Source organism: Cylas formicarius, unplaced genomic scaffold, assembly GCF_029955315.1.
Source record: "Cylas formicarius isolate icCylForm1 unplaced genomic scaffold, icCylForm1.1 PGA_scaffold_5__7_contigs__length_24384050, whole genome shotgun sequence".
In the NCBI taxonomy this organism is placed as follows: domain Eukaryota; kingdom Metazoa; phylum Arthropoda; class Insecta; order Coleoptera; family Brentidae; genus Cylas; species Cylas formicarius.
This window is the reverse complement of record NW_026844341.1, coordinates 7908081-7925521: the sequence shown is the minus strand read 5'-3', so window position 1 is coordinate 7925521 and position 17441 is coordinate 7908081. Positions and strand designations below refer to the sequence as shown.

The 17441-nt window shown below is 37.1% G+C and overlaps 3 protein-coding genes and 1 non-coding gene across 5 annotated transcripts; 1 reads left to right on the top strand and 3 right to left on the bottom strand.

The window, feature by feature from the left end:
- Window positions 1–24: 24 nt before the first annotated feature.
- Trnaa-cgc (transfer RNA alanine (anticodon CGC)) lies at window positions 25–96 on the bottom strand. The gene has a single exon. It is a non-coding gene; the product is annotated as a tRNA-Ala (tRNA).
- A 172-nt stretch (window positions 97–268) lies between these two features.
- LOC132702267 (large ribosomal subunit protein mL46) lies at window positions 269–1375 on the top strand. Its single transcript, XM_060670806.1, has 5 exons — window positions 269–393; window positions 445–616; window positions 669–793; window positions 848–1125; window positions 1178–1375. Exons 1-5 carry the CDS (start codon window positions 285–287, stop codon window positions 1319–1321), a joined length of 828 nt encoding a protein of 275 aa, XP_060526789.1. The 5' UTR covers window positions 269–284; the 3' UTR covers window positions 1322–1375.
- Window positions 1376–1864: 489 nt separating this feature from the next.
- On the bottom strand, window positions 1865–17431 carry LOC132702372 (uncharacterized). The gene is made up of 21 exons (XM_060670959.1): window positions 17227–17431; window positions 16585–17173; window positions 16470–16527; window positions 15904–16078; window positions 15737–15844; window positions 15417–15656; window positions 15098–15283; window positions 14930–15053; window positions 14452–14666; window positions 14260–14395; window positions 13214–14033; window positions 13022–13136; window positions 12641–12793; window positions 10753–10908; window positions 5961–6128; window positions 5760–5867; window positions 5458–5697; window positions 3544–3732; window positions 3363–3486; window positions 3012–3226; window positions 1865–2956 (listed from the first exon to the last, which is right to left on the bottom strand). Exons 4-21 carry the CDS (start codon window positions 15976–15978, stop codon window positions 2819–2821), a joined length of 3510 nt encoding a protein of 1169 aa, XP_060526942.1. The 5' UTR covers window positions 15979–16078; window positions 16470–16527; window positions 16585–17173; window positions 17227–17431; the 3' UTR covers window positions 1865–2818.
- LOC132701855 (odorant receptor 22a-like) lies at window positions 5959–14262 on the bottom strand. 2 transcript variants are annotated; one of them, XM_060670105.1, is made up of 6 exons: window positions 13238–14262; window positions 13022–13121; window positions 12692–12793; window positions 10753–10908; window positions 10639–10695; window positions 5959–6077 (listed from the first exon to the last, which is right to left on the bottom strand). In XM_060670105.1, the coding sequence occupies exons 1-5, from the start codon at window positions 14011–14013 to the stop codon at window positions 10642–10644; spliced, it is 1188 nt and encodes a 395-aa protein (XP_060526088.1). In that variant the 5' UTR covers window positions 14014–14262; the 3' UTR covers window positions 5959–6077; window positions 10639–10641. The 2 variants fall into 2 exon arrangements, with proteins under 2 accessions (XP_060526088.1, XP_060526087.1); XM_060670104.1 differs by having other exon boundaries at window positions 6066–10695.
- Window positions 17432–17441: the final 10 nt, after the last annotated feature.

The window sequence follows — 17441 nt, the reverse complement described above, 5'->3', positions numbered from 1 at the left end:
TATTTTTTTAAATAAAAAAGTGGTTGGAGGAGCTGGGATTTGAACCCAGGACTTTCCGCATGCGAAGCGGACACTCTACCACTGAGTTACACCCCCTGCGTGAAGTAGTCGCGAACAAATCCATAAAGCACTCCATAACCATCCCCGTCGTAAATTCCGAAACAATGCCATTATACCCCCAAACAAAATTTATTAAATCCAGAGAGAAGGCATGAAAATCCATTTTGACTCTCTTCAACGCCGCGAAAAAGAGATTTTCCATCTGCTTCATTATCAATCGCGAGATGGCGCAAACTGCGACTGCTATAACCTACAAACTTTATGCAACAACAATGCTGAAAAATACGTTGCTTTTCCTCAAAAACTTCAGGAAATATTCAAATGTTTCACCAGGTATTGAATTCGATATTTAAAAATACCTCCGCACAAGCGTCCCGATTTTAGTACCTAACGTCAAGGAGAAATGGGACGTGCTGACTGCTGTTCTCTTAGAAAGAGGGCCTGTGATAACTCGGGCGATGAACGATCTGGAAAAAGCTTTTAGCGAGTATTTAAGCGCGGTAGAATACGAAAGAAGTTTGATCAACGAGGTGGAATTAAAACTGGAGCAGGAAACGTAAGACTGTTCGCTTGTTGTTTTTCAAAACTTGCTAATGCCAATGATCTAGGAAGGTGTTGCAGTTAACTAAAGAAGCAAATGACATAGATTTGGTTTTGACGCAAACAACGCGGGATGTAATCGATGCCGCTAAAGAGGAACTGCTTCAATTTAAGGCGGCACCAAGGATTACCGGTTAGTTACTAAGGAAAATTTCCTCAGGTTTTACTTGCAGTTTCGTTTCTTTAGACGCTGACAAAAAAGGAGATCAAAGATCTCTCCGTCGCAAGTTAGATAAGCATCTCATTTTCGTTGCTAAGCAGAATATTGGCAATGAGAGTCATTATTTGCTGCCTCAAACTGCAAGGGAGGAGAATGAATCCTTACGGCAATGTGCGGAGAGGATTTTAAATGTAAATTTTGGAAAAGAACTCAAGACGCAAATATATGGCAACGCGCCATGTGGAGTGTACAAGTACAAATATCCTCAAGCGGTGCAAAATGAGAGAAATGTTGTGGGGGCTAAGGTGAGGCGGTATTTTTGTTCAACTTTTAAATAATGTCTCTTGCTTGTTATAGGTTTTCATATACTTCGCAAGATACCTGAGCGGACAGGTTCCCGAGCAGAAACATGATTACATGTGGCTGGATCGAAATGAACTGAAGAAAGTTTTACCCGGTCCCTACAAAAATTGTGTTTTATCTGTCATGATAGATGATTAATTTTTGTTCCTCAAATATACACTTTAGTTATAAACATGCACATTAATGTTTTAATTCCGAATTAAAGGTTTTTTTGTTTAATTTAATTTTGTATTATAAAACAAGCAGACTATAAATTTCAGAAAATCCCGACGGAATAGTGCCAACGGGATTATTTAATTTTAGTAGCCTGCGAAGAACAACACCGATATATTTTGAGCATCCGACAAAAAACTTCTGTCAGCATTAGGGGATTCGGTCAAACACAGAATTAATTAATAAAGGAGGCCAAAGCACAGAATATTTTTCTGACAGTATAAGTTGTGCCATCTATTCACACTCCATAAAACTTTTGGCATTCATGATTTTCAGAGTCGATAATATATGACGCTGTTATTATTGCAAATATGGGGGGGTTTAATATTATTTTTGAAGAAACCTTTCGACTATAAGGAAGAGGTGGCGTATAGTTTTGGTTAGTTTTCAGATAACACAGCTGAAATTATTACTTGTTTGGGAATCGTCTTTTATTTGCAGCATCTAACATTTTGAATTTTGCAGTATAATGTTTAGATTAAAGTTGGGGGCTGAAATAAAATGAAAAATCGAGTACAATTATAATATTAATGTGTATAAAGAATACTTTGGTATACAACAATCTATATTTAAATAATATAAATGTTATTTATTTTTTGGGTTGCTACTGCCATCTACTCACGGCACTCATGTACTTGATTTCAGAAAATCCTGCCCTAATAGTGCCAACGGGATTTTTTAAATTTTAGTAGCCTGCGAAGAACAAAACAGATATATTTCGGGCATCCGACCAAAAAGTTCTGTCAGCATTAGTGGATTCGGTCAAACACAGAATTAATTAATAAAAGAGGCCAAACCACAGAATATTTTTCTGACATTTAAGTTGTGACATCGATTCACACTCCATAAAACTTTTGGCGTCCATGGTTTTCAGAGTTGATAATAGATGACGCCGTTATAGATGCAAGATTGATGCGTAGATTAATAATATTTTTGAAGAAACCTTACGACTATAACGAAAAAGGTGGCGTATAGTTGTTTTCAGATAACACTGCTGAAATTAGTACTTTTTTGGGAATCGTCTTTTATTTGCAGCATCTAAAATTTTGAATTTTGAAATATAGTGTTTAGATAATAGTTGGCGGCTGAAATAACATGAAAAATCGAGTAGAATTATAATATTAATGTGTTTAAAGCTGCAAGATTGGTGGTATACTTTAGTGTACAACAGTCTATCTTTAAATAATTTAAATGTTATTTCTTTTTATGGGTTGCTACTGCCATCTACTCACGGCACTCAGAAGCCATGTACTTGCAGTTTGATAATGCGGTCGTAGGTGGCGACGTACAAAAAGTTATCGCTAAGTTTGTTGCTGCGCCACTGATCAAGCAGTGACAATCTCATTATATTTATGGTTTTCTAAATATTTTTTGCAAACATTTAACATAAAAGCTTTGTTTCAGAAATTACAGTGGCGCGATCTAGCCAGTACAATCAAAGTCCGATTCGGGTATAATGTCTTCTACAAGCCGAACGAAATCATCATAAGGACAAAATGTGTCGCATCCGGGGAGACTGAGTGCCCTGGGCTCCTTGGTTTCGTAATTCTGATAAAAAAGCTGAAACATTCGTTGGCAACAAACTTATAACATCATTTTTCATTGTGGGGCTTACCTTTATGCCCCACACCCCTTCTATTTTGTGCAGTTCGACGATAAAATATGAGCCGTAAGCTGGCACGTCTCTCAGCTCGAAAACGTCCAGTGAGAGCACAAGGCCCGCGATATTTTGCTCGTGCGCAGAATACAGGAACAGTTTCCTGGTCGAAGGCGTCAGCGTCCCATTAATTTTCCGTTCCGTGTCTGAGAGCACTTTCTTTAAGTAATACCCTTAAAGGAAACAAGGTTGTTATTTTTATCCGAATACTGGCGAATGCGCCAGAATAATATTTGCTCCTATCTTAAATGAATTCATGATAAAACGGCTGTAGATGATTGAATATCAAACATTATATGTGTATATTACCCGCCATGATCCGCCTTAGCGGCGTGTTTATTGTTTCCAAGTAGTAAAAATCTACCGCTAATGATTTCAAAGGCTCGGGGTATACTTTTTGCGTCCACTCGTCGAGAGGGAGACCCAGTTCCTCCTATAAAACTCCCGAAAATGTCACTCGGTTTGATAGATTTATCGTATTCCGGCGTACCTGAACCACCAGGGTTAAGTAAACGCTAAAAGCGTTCAGCAAACTGGCGGATCCGGTGTTATTAACCAAAACCTCTAAGATCTTACTGTAACGGGCTTCTATGTAGGCGGAGGTTTCTTCACTGGATATTACAGCGTTCAGTTCAGCGAGGAACTTTGTACTGCAGGCTCCAAACGGCCCGAACAGCTCCTGGCAAGAGAGAATACTGTACACTGTATAATTATGTTTTTACGAATTTTGGGAACATTTTCGGTAACGAACCAAAAAGGACAATTGACAGACCTTTAAAGTAAAGTCTGTTCATAGATATAAGAAAGTGACTAATTGATACTAATTAAGGAAAGACCCGGGCAAGCTGTAAGAATAAAATATGGCCTAACAGGTCCCCACTTTGCTTAGAATTTAATTATTTAAATTTTTGTTAGGAAAGATACTAAACAATTTATTTATGTATGAATTTATGTTTAATTCTAAAATAAAATTACAATTTTTTTTATTACCTACTTAAATTACTTAAAATTATTTACATAATATATCAGTATCACTATCGCTATCATCGCCTGTTCTAATTATTATTTGTTCTATATTATTTGCAATATGGATATACGATTGTTCTGCTTTTTCTATATGTTTAACAGAATTTGCCGAAATTTGTGGAGGGATGTTAAAAACTTCGGTTTCTATAAGTTTGAGGACATTGGAGTTAACACGGGGAAAAACATTGTTACGGCGAATGGCAGATTTCAGTTGGTACCAAACATGTTCAATGGGATTAAATATACTGTGAAAATAAATGTCGTTATTATACATGTAGTTTTGGATTGTTGCTTTTGTGTCACGTGAGGAAGGGACTTTAGTCAACTGTCTGCTGTGATAACTTGCATTGTCCATTATAATTAGTTTGTTTTTAAACCAACTTTCAAATAAATCAGCGGTGGTGTCCTCATGGTAATCCAGAGAAAAATCTTTAATATTTTTCGCAGACAGAGAAAGTCCATTTGGAATCCAACCATCTTTAGAGCCAGCATGCAAAATAGTTATTCTTTTACCTCTTTTTGATGGCGCGTTTGTTTTACACTTATCAGTTGAGTCAAGCCAACCTTTTTCCGGAGTATCACAAGTTTCGAACCAAGTTTCATCCAAGTAAATAATTGGCCTTTGTTGTTCTCTGAAAATCCTAATTTTTTCTAGATATTCCAGTCGCTATTTCCGAATTCTAGAAGATTCTATTAAAACTTGCCCTTTGTCAATTTTTTTAAATCCAAAACCCATGTGTTGAATACACTTCCATAAGGTAGTTCTGCCACATTTAACACCGGTTTCATCTTTTTCAAGCCTTCTATATCTTAATCACTTTCATCTACACTCGAGAAAATGTCAGCATCGCTTCTTTTTTTCGTTTCTGAAATGGGATTAAGTTACCGTTTCTTCTAAAGATGCTTGTTTGCTGGCACCACGTTCAATGAGAGTCAAATAAACATTGTTTATAACTTCCTTAGTCTCAATAGAATAGAGTTTTCTACATTTGGGCGGGAGCATCTCCTGAGATACACTAGACTGGCACATATTTTGCATAATTCGCAAACGATTCAACACACGAAATAAGAATGATTACTAATAAACTTAAACTAAGTAGTATACCAAATCAAAAAATATTAAACACAGGTAGATATAAAATTATTTTCTATTACGGACCACAATTTTACCTGAAATTTAAATCTTGTTGCATTGTATGTTGATGACCACCCTTGGATAATCCCATTCAAAAGCAATTGGTCACTTTCTTATATCTATGAACAGACTATACCTAGTTTTAGTCGAAAGTAGTTTTTTTATATACTACGATGGTATTAGTCGATTTGTAGATACAAATATTTTAAACCCTGTCCATACAATGAAGAATCAGACACGAACCTTGTCTTCTGTGACAGGTAGATAATTGTACGGTATGGGCTGCCAATTTAGGAGAAGGTTCCACTCGTTTACTCCGGTGGGCGGCCATAGGCCGGCCAGGCTGAGCTGGATCGACATTTTTGTCCTGTCCAGGTCTGTACTCCTCGCCTCGATGAGGTCTATGTTCCAAACATCGCCCAGGAACTCCCTGTACCGTTGCCGCAACTCCGAGCCTAGGTTGTACTCTGTTTGTTTGCCTTCCTGGGACGATATGAGCGGTACGAAAGTTTAAAATGAGTTAAGTTAAAGTTAAATACACTTACATTTGTCAACTGCCCAAAACCGTAAGGCAAATAGTAGCTCTCGTTCGTGAATCGGTTACCTTCGTAAATGCTACCGGCATCGGGAGTTCTGTCGCCGTGCCTATGAACCTGGAATGCGATTCCTCAAAGGTCTTCTGGGTAGCTTGGAGGAGGGTGGGGGCCACATGGCACCATTTGGAGAAACTAACAGTAGTTACGTACCACGTGTACTAGTTCCAAAGTAGAACGCGGGCGTTTGAGCCGTGGTAATGCTATCGACGAAGACCACAACGTCAGTAATACCGCCAGCAAGACGCCGATGTCGTTCATTCCGTCGACCTGTGATATCACCAAATGGATAAACGTGTACTTTCCAGAGACACCGGCATTTTATTCATATCAATAAATCGAACTATTAATCCAGCCGATTAACAAAAACGATCGTTTTTATTTTTAACGTCTTAATTATTTGACCACTTTTATATGGACGGGGCGACGAACTGTTTTTGGCTTTTGTGTAACAGAAAAATGCAATAGGACGTGATACTTTATAGATGAACAAGTATGTTAGTCCTCATTGGAATTATAGACTTACTTGTAACATTTCCATCCACTACCGTTGGCCAAACGCGATAACATTTTGCTCTTTAATGACCATATTTTTTGGCAAACTTTAACTATCGTTTAGTGTAATACTAATTAGCTGTTAGCCAGCGCCTATTAGTCGTATAGTAGTTTTCCTTGTAACGGTAAAGTGATACAGACGAGACGCGGGGCACTTTTATGCCTTTTCAAAGGATTTTTCAAAGTTATTAATTTAGAGTTAGAAAAAATGTCCAATTTGGTCCACCTCATGATAATTCCAAGGCAATTCGCGACTTCCGATATACAGGGCGTTTCAAAAAACATTTTATACCAACCCAATTATAACAACTGTTAATTAATAATTCCTTACGCTTTAGGCTGGTGTCCGTTGGGATGTAGATCTAATCTGAAAGACTGTTTTCTTTAATATTCTATATATCAGTATGTGTACAAAACGAAAATACAGAACTCATTTCACATCTTTCTTTACATTTTCAGGGTGCCGCTCACTCTTCTTCTCTTGTCACAGAACACAGACTGTTCTTCACGTTCCATGCACAGTGTTGCCACACATATAATGGACATTATTAATAACTTTAGTTTCAAATTAAGTTTAACATGTGTCGGAATTTTTTAAACCTTTCCACAGGTAGCGCTTTAATTATATCTATAACGTTTTCCTTGACACATTCATGTACATTATGATAATGAACTTCGACATGTTTAGAATTTTTAGTAAAATCGCCATTTCTATAACGTTTCGTTTCATTAATTTAACATTATAATTCAATAAATCCGCAATAAATTTTAATTCACTCACCGCTTCCGATAATGCTACATACTGCGCAAATGTTGAAGCTTTTGTTTGGATCTTTGTTTTCTATATTTCCAATATATAGCATTTCCAAATAATCTTATCACATAACCCGTTGTTGATTTTCTGTCGTTTATATTATCACCAGCCCAATGGGCACCAACATAACAATAAAAAATGTTCACATTATCATTTCTTTTAAAAATCAACTTTAAGTTTTTGGTCGAATACAAATATTTCAAAATTCGCAAAGCGTATTTGTAATGTGTTTCATTATAACAATTTTGATATCTACTCAAATAATTTACACTAAAACTTATATCTGGTCATGAAGCTGAACTAATATAAAGCAATGCACCAATCAAATTTCCATATTTTAGGTCTCTGTCACAAGTATCAGACTTTTTAATTTTAAAACTTACTTCCATGGGAGTGTTGTACAGTTTGGTTCAATTCTATTTTATATTTACTGGGCTCATATTCAACGGTAATAACAAGGTATTTTTTAATTTTATTTGACATTAAACTTTTTTTTTATTTCAATTTCATTTTTGCCACAAATTCGTAAGTCATCCACAAAAATTAATAAATAAATGATTCCATTTCAGTCTACATAAGTATATAAATAATTATAAAAATTTTATAATTTTCAAAAATTTATTCAGACATTCATACCATGATCTAGGAATTTATTTTAAGCCATACAAAGCTTTTTCAAGTTAACATACCTTATTTGATCCATTTTCATAACTTTTTAGTAGACGAATATAAACTTCAAAATTTACTACTACTTAGTAATCTAGCTTTATAATTATTATCAGACTTTCTCCTAATTAACGTCCAAAACTTTATTATTAACAAACTTTTCAACTATTTTCCAAGTTTCATTTTTATTTTCAATTTTCTTATCCATCGCTTTAAACTAAAATTCGATTTCTTTTGATTCTATCGCTTCCTCAGATGTAGTTGGTACATCAGCTTTACAAAAATTTACAAAGATACCCTTGATACTACGTCTCTGAGATTTACAAACTTCAAGATCAATTTAGAATGAGAATTTTTAGTAATATTATTCACATTGTGGTAGTTTTCAGCGATTGCATCGATATCAGAATTATCGCTAATTTCATTACTCTCATTATCATATTCTTCTCCATTCAAACCAATACATTTTACATTTTCCTCAACAATATCAGTATGTCTAACAACTCTATTGTTTAAAAGTACACAATAATCGACGCCACTGTACCCATTTAAAATACGCATATCGGCCTTTTTGTGCCATTTAGAAATTCCCTTTTCTTCCGGTTTTCTTACAAAAATTTGACTGTCGTACCCACGTAAATCGGATATTTTTCCAAAAATTATTTCAAATGACATTTTTTTTCTCAACGGTATTTGATAATGTAAGATTTTTTAAATAAATTGCTGCGCAAATACTTTCAGGCCAGTACTTTTTATCAACATTTGATTCTGCTAATAAACAACGCGACATATCCATTTCTATTAATTTTTTTCTCTAAAAGCATTAAAGAACCAGTTTTTGTTGCTTTCACAACTCCGTTATCACCCAACTGAACATTTACAGATTCTTTAAGTATCTTAAAGTTTGCAAAATATTTTTCATCTTTATGTGATCCGTACAAGCACTATCTAACAACCATTTCATTTCATTGCGGTCTACGTTATATACCTCTGCATTGTAAGCCACACGATGAGCAACTGTTGTCACCCACACACTTTTTTCCTCTTGATACTGCCATCTTTGTCAGTGCTCAATTTCGCTCTTTGGATCACAACGAGGTTGCAAATCCCATTAAAAGAAAATTGATTTCGAAAAATCGTCTGATCTGTAATATGCGCTGCGCAGCCTACAAAGTCACTACGCAGCTTTGTATTTTAAAGGCTTTTTGTCCTAGAGCCACCGATCACTATGGAACTTTCGCTAAATCGGTATAATTTTATTGTGCATGCACCTTGCATAAAATGACTTTCATATCTCGCCGAACTTCAAAGTTACGACAAACTTTGATAAATATAAAGACTGTAATATCTTGCGTGTCATGTCCGTCATCGCTTCTAGATTGAGGGTGATTTTAATTTAGATTATTTCAAACATCTCGAAAACCGTAAATACAAAAATTGTAGCTTTTGATGCGGTCTACAATACAATTTTACAATTACTCTGGGAAAGAACAATTTTCAGGGTCTTTTAGATTTTTATTCATAATTGAGAAATCGATCGGCTAAATAGTTTTCGAGAAAAATATATTTTTCTAGAAGCAGATATAACCAAAAAAAAATATTCCTAATTTTTTAAAAATAGGTCACTTTTGATGGCGCCCAACTTCCAATATTTAAAAAAATTATATTTTATATTATAGCACAAAATATCCGGATCCGGATGTTATAGAAACTGACAACTAAAATACACCCTCCTAGTTATAACCAATTGTCCTTAAAAGAAGAACGCATTTTTTAGTGTTTTGTAAATTACCGACGCACTCCGTACATTTTCAAAAAATGATGTTATTCGGAATGATTTTTTGGACTCGGATCTCGCGCGTCTATTCGCTGAACAACCGTTTCGATATTTGTTATCGTTTTTTAGAAATAACCCCTCAGTGTCACCAATTTCATTAGGTTCCGTGAAGGGACCAAGGTCAATACGTGTCCCAAATTTGAAGTCGATAGCTTTAATTTAATTTAAAAACTGTGGAAAAAAGTGGAAAATGTTTAAAAGGAGCTAAATTTCAGCTCCCTTGCTCAACCGTTCGGAAGTTATTCGCATTTTTATAAAGCGTCGACAGAGAACAGAGAACGGAGAATAGACAAAAAGTAAAACCGTTTTTTTTTCGACGTATCGTTTCCGAGATATGAGTTTCGTTGCAAAGCGCGTATATTTTCGAAAAATTTGATTTCATGGTACGCTACGAAGTTATAGAATTATACTACTAGCCTTTGGAAAATTTATGTACTGTGGGCTTCAAATATTACCAAATAGACAAGAGACAATAGAGACAAGTATTTTAAAACTTGTTTTGGCATTTCATTAAATTAATTAAAATCTTGTATTCCGGTATTATTTTCTTCTATCCGCAGTCCGACCCTGCACTTCATCTTTTCATATTCCTCATTTAGAGTATATGTTTGTTGTCAAGCGCTCTTCTCTACACAACCAAAACCATTTATGTGAAAGAACACTATAAAATACTGTAAAAATACCGTTATTTATAAAAACCATTCACTAATTTAGATACGCTTAGCTATTCCCGGTCTCATATTAACAGATATGCGGTTTTATTTAGAAACCGAGCGTACTTTTTTTCCCCGCATTCGTCCTTGGGATTAGTTAGCCGGATAGCATAAAAACTTCAAAACTCATTAATCTTAATTACAATAACGGTGGCTCGACGAAGTCTTTATTTTTAAGCGCCTTATCTTACACCCGTTTATTTAGGATTCGGTTTCGTAATCGGCGAATTGAGATAAATGTCTCACAATTTAGCGGTAACTCTGGATCATAACCGTGACGTAGGAGTAAGAAGCCTTCATTATCTGAAATCCAGAGAAAAGTTGACGCCATTTTCCCAAACGCCGCGGCGTCATAAGTACCGTCAAAGACGATTCGACGGTCATCGCGTCGAAAGGTCCGATGGTCAGCGTCAGGGGTCTCTGCGATCGCGTTAAGGCTACGAGCAGCAGTCCTTTGACTTCTTGGGTTTGCTCGTACCACGGGCTTTCGTACAGAGCGTCCGCCATCATCAGACTCTGCAAAACATGCGCCGTCATCGTCGGTGGTGATATATTGGGTTTTCCCTTACGGTATGCTAATTTTTAGGGGTGCTCTCAAGTGTGTATAGGAGTGACTGCGAGATTATTTCTTGTAGAGCGCGCCCTTAACCCTTTGCACTCGTATGTCGTCGTATAGGTGGCACACCATTACTTATTGCAGCAGGTTGGCCGACCTGTCATCCGCTAAGCTCATTTCTAATATTTCTCAATTGCTTTCTAGAACTAGTTGAGGACATGTTTACGTAAACATAAAAGAAAGCATGATATTTATTTTATACATGCCATCGTAAGCTGTTTATTTTATATCTGTTGATGTATACATTTCAACCACTTCAGTTCATATGTGCACCATGTTTTCATTTTGAATATTACTCAGTTTTATAACTAACATGATTGGGTAAAGTTCGGTGTATATTTCGAAAAAAAAATATTTCAAATGCCTATGAAATTTTCAAAAGATGAAATTGTAAATGAATTGCAAAGTAGTGGCGACGAAATTTATATTGACGTGCCTGAATAGTGATAATATTAGTGACTCTATTAGTAGTAGTGATACTTTAGATACAAGGAGACCGTACCTTTACCATCAAGTTCTAGCAGCACTGAAGAAAACAAATGAGCTAATAATAAAAACAGTGGAACAAACAAATAATTACGTTAGACATAAAATAGCACAGAAGAGGTTGTTAAAAAGTACGTAGATACTACAGTAGAAGAGTTTACCGCATTTATGGGGGTTGTCCTAAATATGAGTACGATAATCTTATCTAATTTCCAAGAGTTTTGGTCACAACATTCTAACGCCAAAATACCTTTTTTTAGTGGCATATTTGGGGGAGAACTATACAGAAAGTTAGACACTATTTAGACTATTTGGACAAGCAATTCAAATAACATTTTGTTATATGAAGAGAGATAACTTAACACCGGATATGTATGTTTTTTCAATTTTGCGTAGTAAGGAAGCTTGCCATCAGAAAATTTTGAAGATAACACGTTTGCATGCAGATCAGGTAATTTGATGTTATTGGCACATTTCAAGAACACAACCTATCATCAGAAGAGTACATCGAAGTAACTTACAAATTGTAAATAAGCAGTCAATTACAATAAATTTATGGGAAGTGTCGACTGCACAGACCCTTATTCAGCATCATACTGTTTCCTGAGGAAGTCTTTAAAATGGTGTCAAAAGTTATTTTTCTGGGGACTCGAAATGTATAGTTTCAATGCGTATTTATTATTTAAAATTTGACCAATGACACATCTAAAGTGATTGACGAGGTGACAAAAAACTTTCGGCAGGGCTTCAAAATTTCTGGCAGACCCGGATCTGTAGATACAGAAGAGCGGCTAAATGGTAAATTACATATTTTACGCCAAAATGATTTAAAGAAAAAAGACTGTGCGGTATGTTCTAACCGTAAAGTTCAAGGCACAAGGGGGGAAACTTTTTGTAACACTTGCACCCGTACACATTGGTGACTGCTTCGAACGGTACCATACACTACAACATTATAGGATGTAATTTTTTTATATTGTGTATGAATTTATTTAATAATAATGGTAGTGATTATGATAATAATAATGAAATATTTGTTTAATTAAAAAAAAAACAATATAAGAAATCCAAGTAGACAGATAAGCAGATAAAATAATAGTACAGTGTACTCGCGAAAGGACATATATCCGAGTGCAAAGGGTTTACCGTTAGCATCTTTAGTAAGGGATGCCCTGGTATAAAAGTGCAAAATATCACCTGTATTTTAACCTCGTTGGCGTTCCATCCGAGGAAGAACGTCTGCACCACCAGTAGACCCAAGTAGCACACCGGAAACGCCATAGAAATGTTGCGTTCCGACTACAAAAGCCAGGAAAATAAATTTTCCAAGAAGCAAAACGCCAAAACTTCGCGGCTGCTAAACCACATGTCACCTTAGCAGCAGAAGCAAACTTTAAAAATCACAGGTCGCGGTGTCTGTGTCTAAGAGTTTATCGTCCTCATAAAAAAAAGTCGGACTGTAAAGTCCTCGATGCAATATAAATTTAAGCGTGACTAGGTTTGGAACGTCGATATTTGAAAACCCACCTTAATGAACTGTATCGACACCGAAGCGAAATTCAGGGAATGAAGAAGATACTCCAGAAGTATGAGGTTCTTCATTGCGGCATTCAACTGGTCTACAAAACTGATCAAAGGTTCACTAAATGCAACAGCGATCCACAGAGTGACACGTAGAAGCCCAGAATAGGTAAACAAAATCAAGATTCAAGACGTTACGGGTCACCCGTTATAACTACGTACTCAATAACCTTCTGGTGCTCCAGTACCAGGTCCCTCAAAGTAACCACGACGTCGTCGCCGTAGGTGACCATTTTCCTGAACCGGATCTGCATGATCTTGATCAACGATGTGGCGAATATCATGCAGGAAATAAAAACGAGCTGGGTGCTGGAAACGAGCGAAGCAGCTATGAGTACAGACAGGTCGTTTGTAGCTTCCAGCACACTCTCCGCCATTTTCCTGTCCAAGCCCGCGTAGTACAGTTCGTAGGTGAACGACTTCGATATGGTGTCGTTTCGCAATCGGTTATGTTGCTCCACCTGGCGGCATTGCACGAAGTTCCCTACAATCATGGACGTTGCAACGGTCATGGTGACTGAGAAAATAATTAGGTTGGATCTTCTGCAGAACTTTGCCTGCTCGAAATAACAACGAGCCACGTCCTCATCTGGCGAGTGTCTAATCTTGGTCTCCTCTGCGAGGATGTAAGCGATGATGCGTTTTATTCTTGCGGTCTGGATCAGTTTGGCTTTGATCTCGACTGTCCATAGAGTAATCATTAGCGTTATAGTCCTGAATACCTTTTGCGGGGCGGCTTTGAACTCTTCGTCGAAGCTCAACATGATGGAGAACTGGATGGTTAAGGACGTTAGAAATACAGGGAAATAAATGAAGACAAATGTCGAGTAGAGAAGATACAAGAAACGTATAAGTCGCTTCGAGCTCGGTCCGAATCGCCATATTCCCGCGTAAGTCATGTTAAGTCTGGAAAAATCCAGCATCGATCGGTTCGGCATTATGTGGTTCGTGTAAGCACCTCTCGATCACAAATGAAACGCTTTCGGAATATTTAATATCAGTTTTCGACGTATCTCGGTCTAGTGAGGGGAAAGTTTCGAACTTACATTTCATGCATATTTAAAGCAAGCTGTTAAATTTTAATGGGAACACATTTAATTTTAACATCGAAGATAAGGATATTATTAAGTATTGACCATCAAAAATTAAAATATCAAAAGTTTTAATCAGCGGTAAAGCAGCTTAACTTATACACGCCTGATTGGATTTGGGTATGATATTTTTTAAAAGGGCCCGGAAATCCGTCAGAGGACAAAAGTATCCACAACTGGGCAGTTTCAGACGATGCAATCCGCTGGTCGAATAATCATCGTAGAACAACTAAAATTTATTCAAATCAATGTATAAATGCTTGAGTCCTTCAATTCATACAATACCCTGACTCCGTGGACCCCATCCATGTTGTGAACTTCCAGGATGACGTAGGATCCGTAAGGGGGCACATCGGTGACGCTAAAGGTGTCCAGCGACAGTAGAAAGGTAGCCAAGTTGATTTCGTGCGCAACGTACACGAACATTTTTCTTCCCAGCGGCTCAAGTTTACCGTTGGTTTGCATCTCGCTGTCGAGCAGAATTTTCTCAATAAAGTAGCCTGCAATTTGCGTTACCAATGTTCAATAGATCAGTAGCAAGAATATAACTGCTCTGCATCCTCCGTTCACCAGGAAACATCTCGAGTTATAATAAAAGTACAGCTTCCTAAAATCTAAATGTGCTGCCATCTATGGACGAGTGACGAAACTAACTCCGAATTCTCTGGTTAGGTGTCTGTAATTTTTTTAATACTCAGGATTTATAAAGGGGGACCGGTGATGCAGAACCGTGGTATTCCTACTACTTAAATCGAATAAATACCGGCCATTATTTGCCTCATCCTCGTCGTATTCGACTCGAGATAGTAGTAATCCACAGCCAAAGACCTTAGAGGTTCGGGATATATCGCTTCCGTCCAGCTTTCCGGCGGGAATCCCAGTTGATCCTGAAAATTACCGGTGATATCGAATCGCCACGCCTTTGACTCACCTGGATCAAGAATCCGAAATACAACACAAAAGCTTCGGGAGACGTGAAGTTTCTTTTCAAATTCAGCGACATAATCCTCAGGGTCTCGTCGTATCGCTTCATGTACTCGGCGATCCGTTTGTCTTCTAAAATGTGGTTGAGTTCCTCCCAGAACTGATCTGAGCATGCGTTGAACGGGTCCAGTTCCTGATGAAGGGTCAACAATTTCCAATGTCAAACCTGTATACCCGGAAGCTAAGCACCACAGAGTTTTAAGGCTAAAGATCAAGTCTTATCGGGTTCAAGAAATAGAAAAATATTTTGAGATCGTGAATCTTACCCGATCGTTTTCAGCAGGCACGTAACTGTAGGGTATCGGTAACCAAGGGAATGTAGGATCCCACTCCTGATCGTTCGATGGCGGCCACAACCCGGCCAGCAAGGCGGCCGCCGACATTCTGGCGCGGCTTTTGGCGGTACTACGTACTTTTACGATTTTTACGTTCCACTCCTTTCCGAGAAACGCATCATACCTCAGTCTCAGACGTTGACCCACCCGATAAAGTGTTTTAATTCCTTTCTTTGGTGGAATAGAATGAGAATAAGAAGAATAGTGCTAGAAAAAAGAGAACCAAAGTGGCGACTTAAAGAGTTCCTTACGTTTGTTAGTTGACCGTAGCCGTAGGGCGCGTAGAAACTCTCGTCGAGGTAGGGATTACTGGGGTAGAGTTCCGAGAGGCTCGGATTCCGGTGTCCATGCCGAACGAGCTAAAAGTGGACACCATTTTCGGCATTATTAAATGCGAGGCTAAGGTCACCAAACGTACCACGTGTACTAATCCTAGCGTATCAGTAAGCGACGAGCTGACGACTTTACCAAGTAGTAGGACAATTATCAACATATTGTTACTCTCGCGGTCGCTGTACGCCGTTCGACTGAATTGTGACCCGTTCGGTCAATCATTCGCGTGAATTATAATCAATTAAAACTGCCTGTGTAGTCTAGAAAGTATACAGAATGTCTCGGAATGCTTCGATAACGTGACAAACAAAAAAAACTGTTTTCTAAATGATAATGATAATAACAGAGTTAATGGGACGGTTATTGTGAGCCCTAATGGAAAGAAGTAAATATAATTCCGATTCCCGACGTCAATAATCCAACCAAATTTAACGAGCTGCGTTGTATTTCGATTTTACACACATCGTGAATGAATAATGAAATATTTAGGACTAGTTAAATCTGTCGTACTGCACCGAGAAAGAAAATGGTATAGCAAAAATTTTGCTGGATTTTACCAGCGCCTTTGATAAACCTTTTTTTTTAATTTACGTTTTAGTGGCTTTGGTAATGACGCTTTAGAGTTAGTTTATATATATTTTTTATATTTACCTAGAAGAAAACAAACAGCGGTGATGGATGAAAATGTGCCAGAATCTCTTGACGTTACCTATGGTTTTAAATCCTTTATTATAGACAATTTCTTCTCCATTTCCTAATTCCTTACCCTCTTCTGTGAAACACCTAATTATACACTATATCTAAAGTGCGGAAAGCGTCACTTTAGCACGTCAATTTCTTTTCTTACGGATCCGAGCCCTTTGGGAGCAATTGATTGTTTTCGGAGATTTGACTGCACGACTTCTGATGTTTGTCGTTTCTGACGGTCATGTCATTAAATGTATTCGTGTTGTTTTGCAAAAACGTACCCAAAAGCTCACGGTCATAGAAAAAGGAAAATATGCAATACGTTTGGCAAACTTTTTAAGTCACTCGTTTATTACATAGTCGCTCCGCTGAACTCCGTTAGTGTCAAATTCAATGGTGACTCAATAACAAAACTAAAATAAAACATATTTATACTCCTACTACCGCTGATTTATAACAGTTATATTTATTGTTTCATTATCTACACCTATTGATAACATAGTTTTTGTTGTTGATCTATTATTTTAATTTTTTTGTAATCTGCAACAGCTCTTGCGTAGATGGATTGAAGAAAGCTACAATCACAGCCATTTAAGCCACTGTTTGATTTCATTGATTAATTATTATTTTATTTCTCTATTGAGTTAATAAATTTGTTCCACTCCATTCTGTAAAATACTTAAATTATTGTTATTATTAACTTCGGTCGGCCATTTCGCACATTTCCAGGATATTACCGCACAGATTTGGGAGAGAACAATCGCACGGCTTCAATTTTAACGTTGGTGAATTCTGACGATCATGTCAGTGAATGTATTCGTGTTGTTTCGCAAAAATGTACCAAAAAACTAACGGTCGTAGAAAAAGTATAGTAAACAACACGTTTAAATTAGTGTTTACAATAAAATACAAATATCGAATACAATTTTTGCGGTT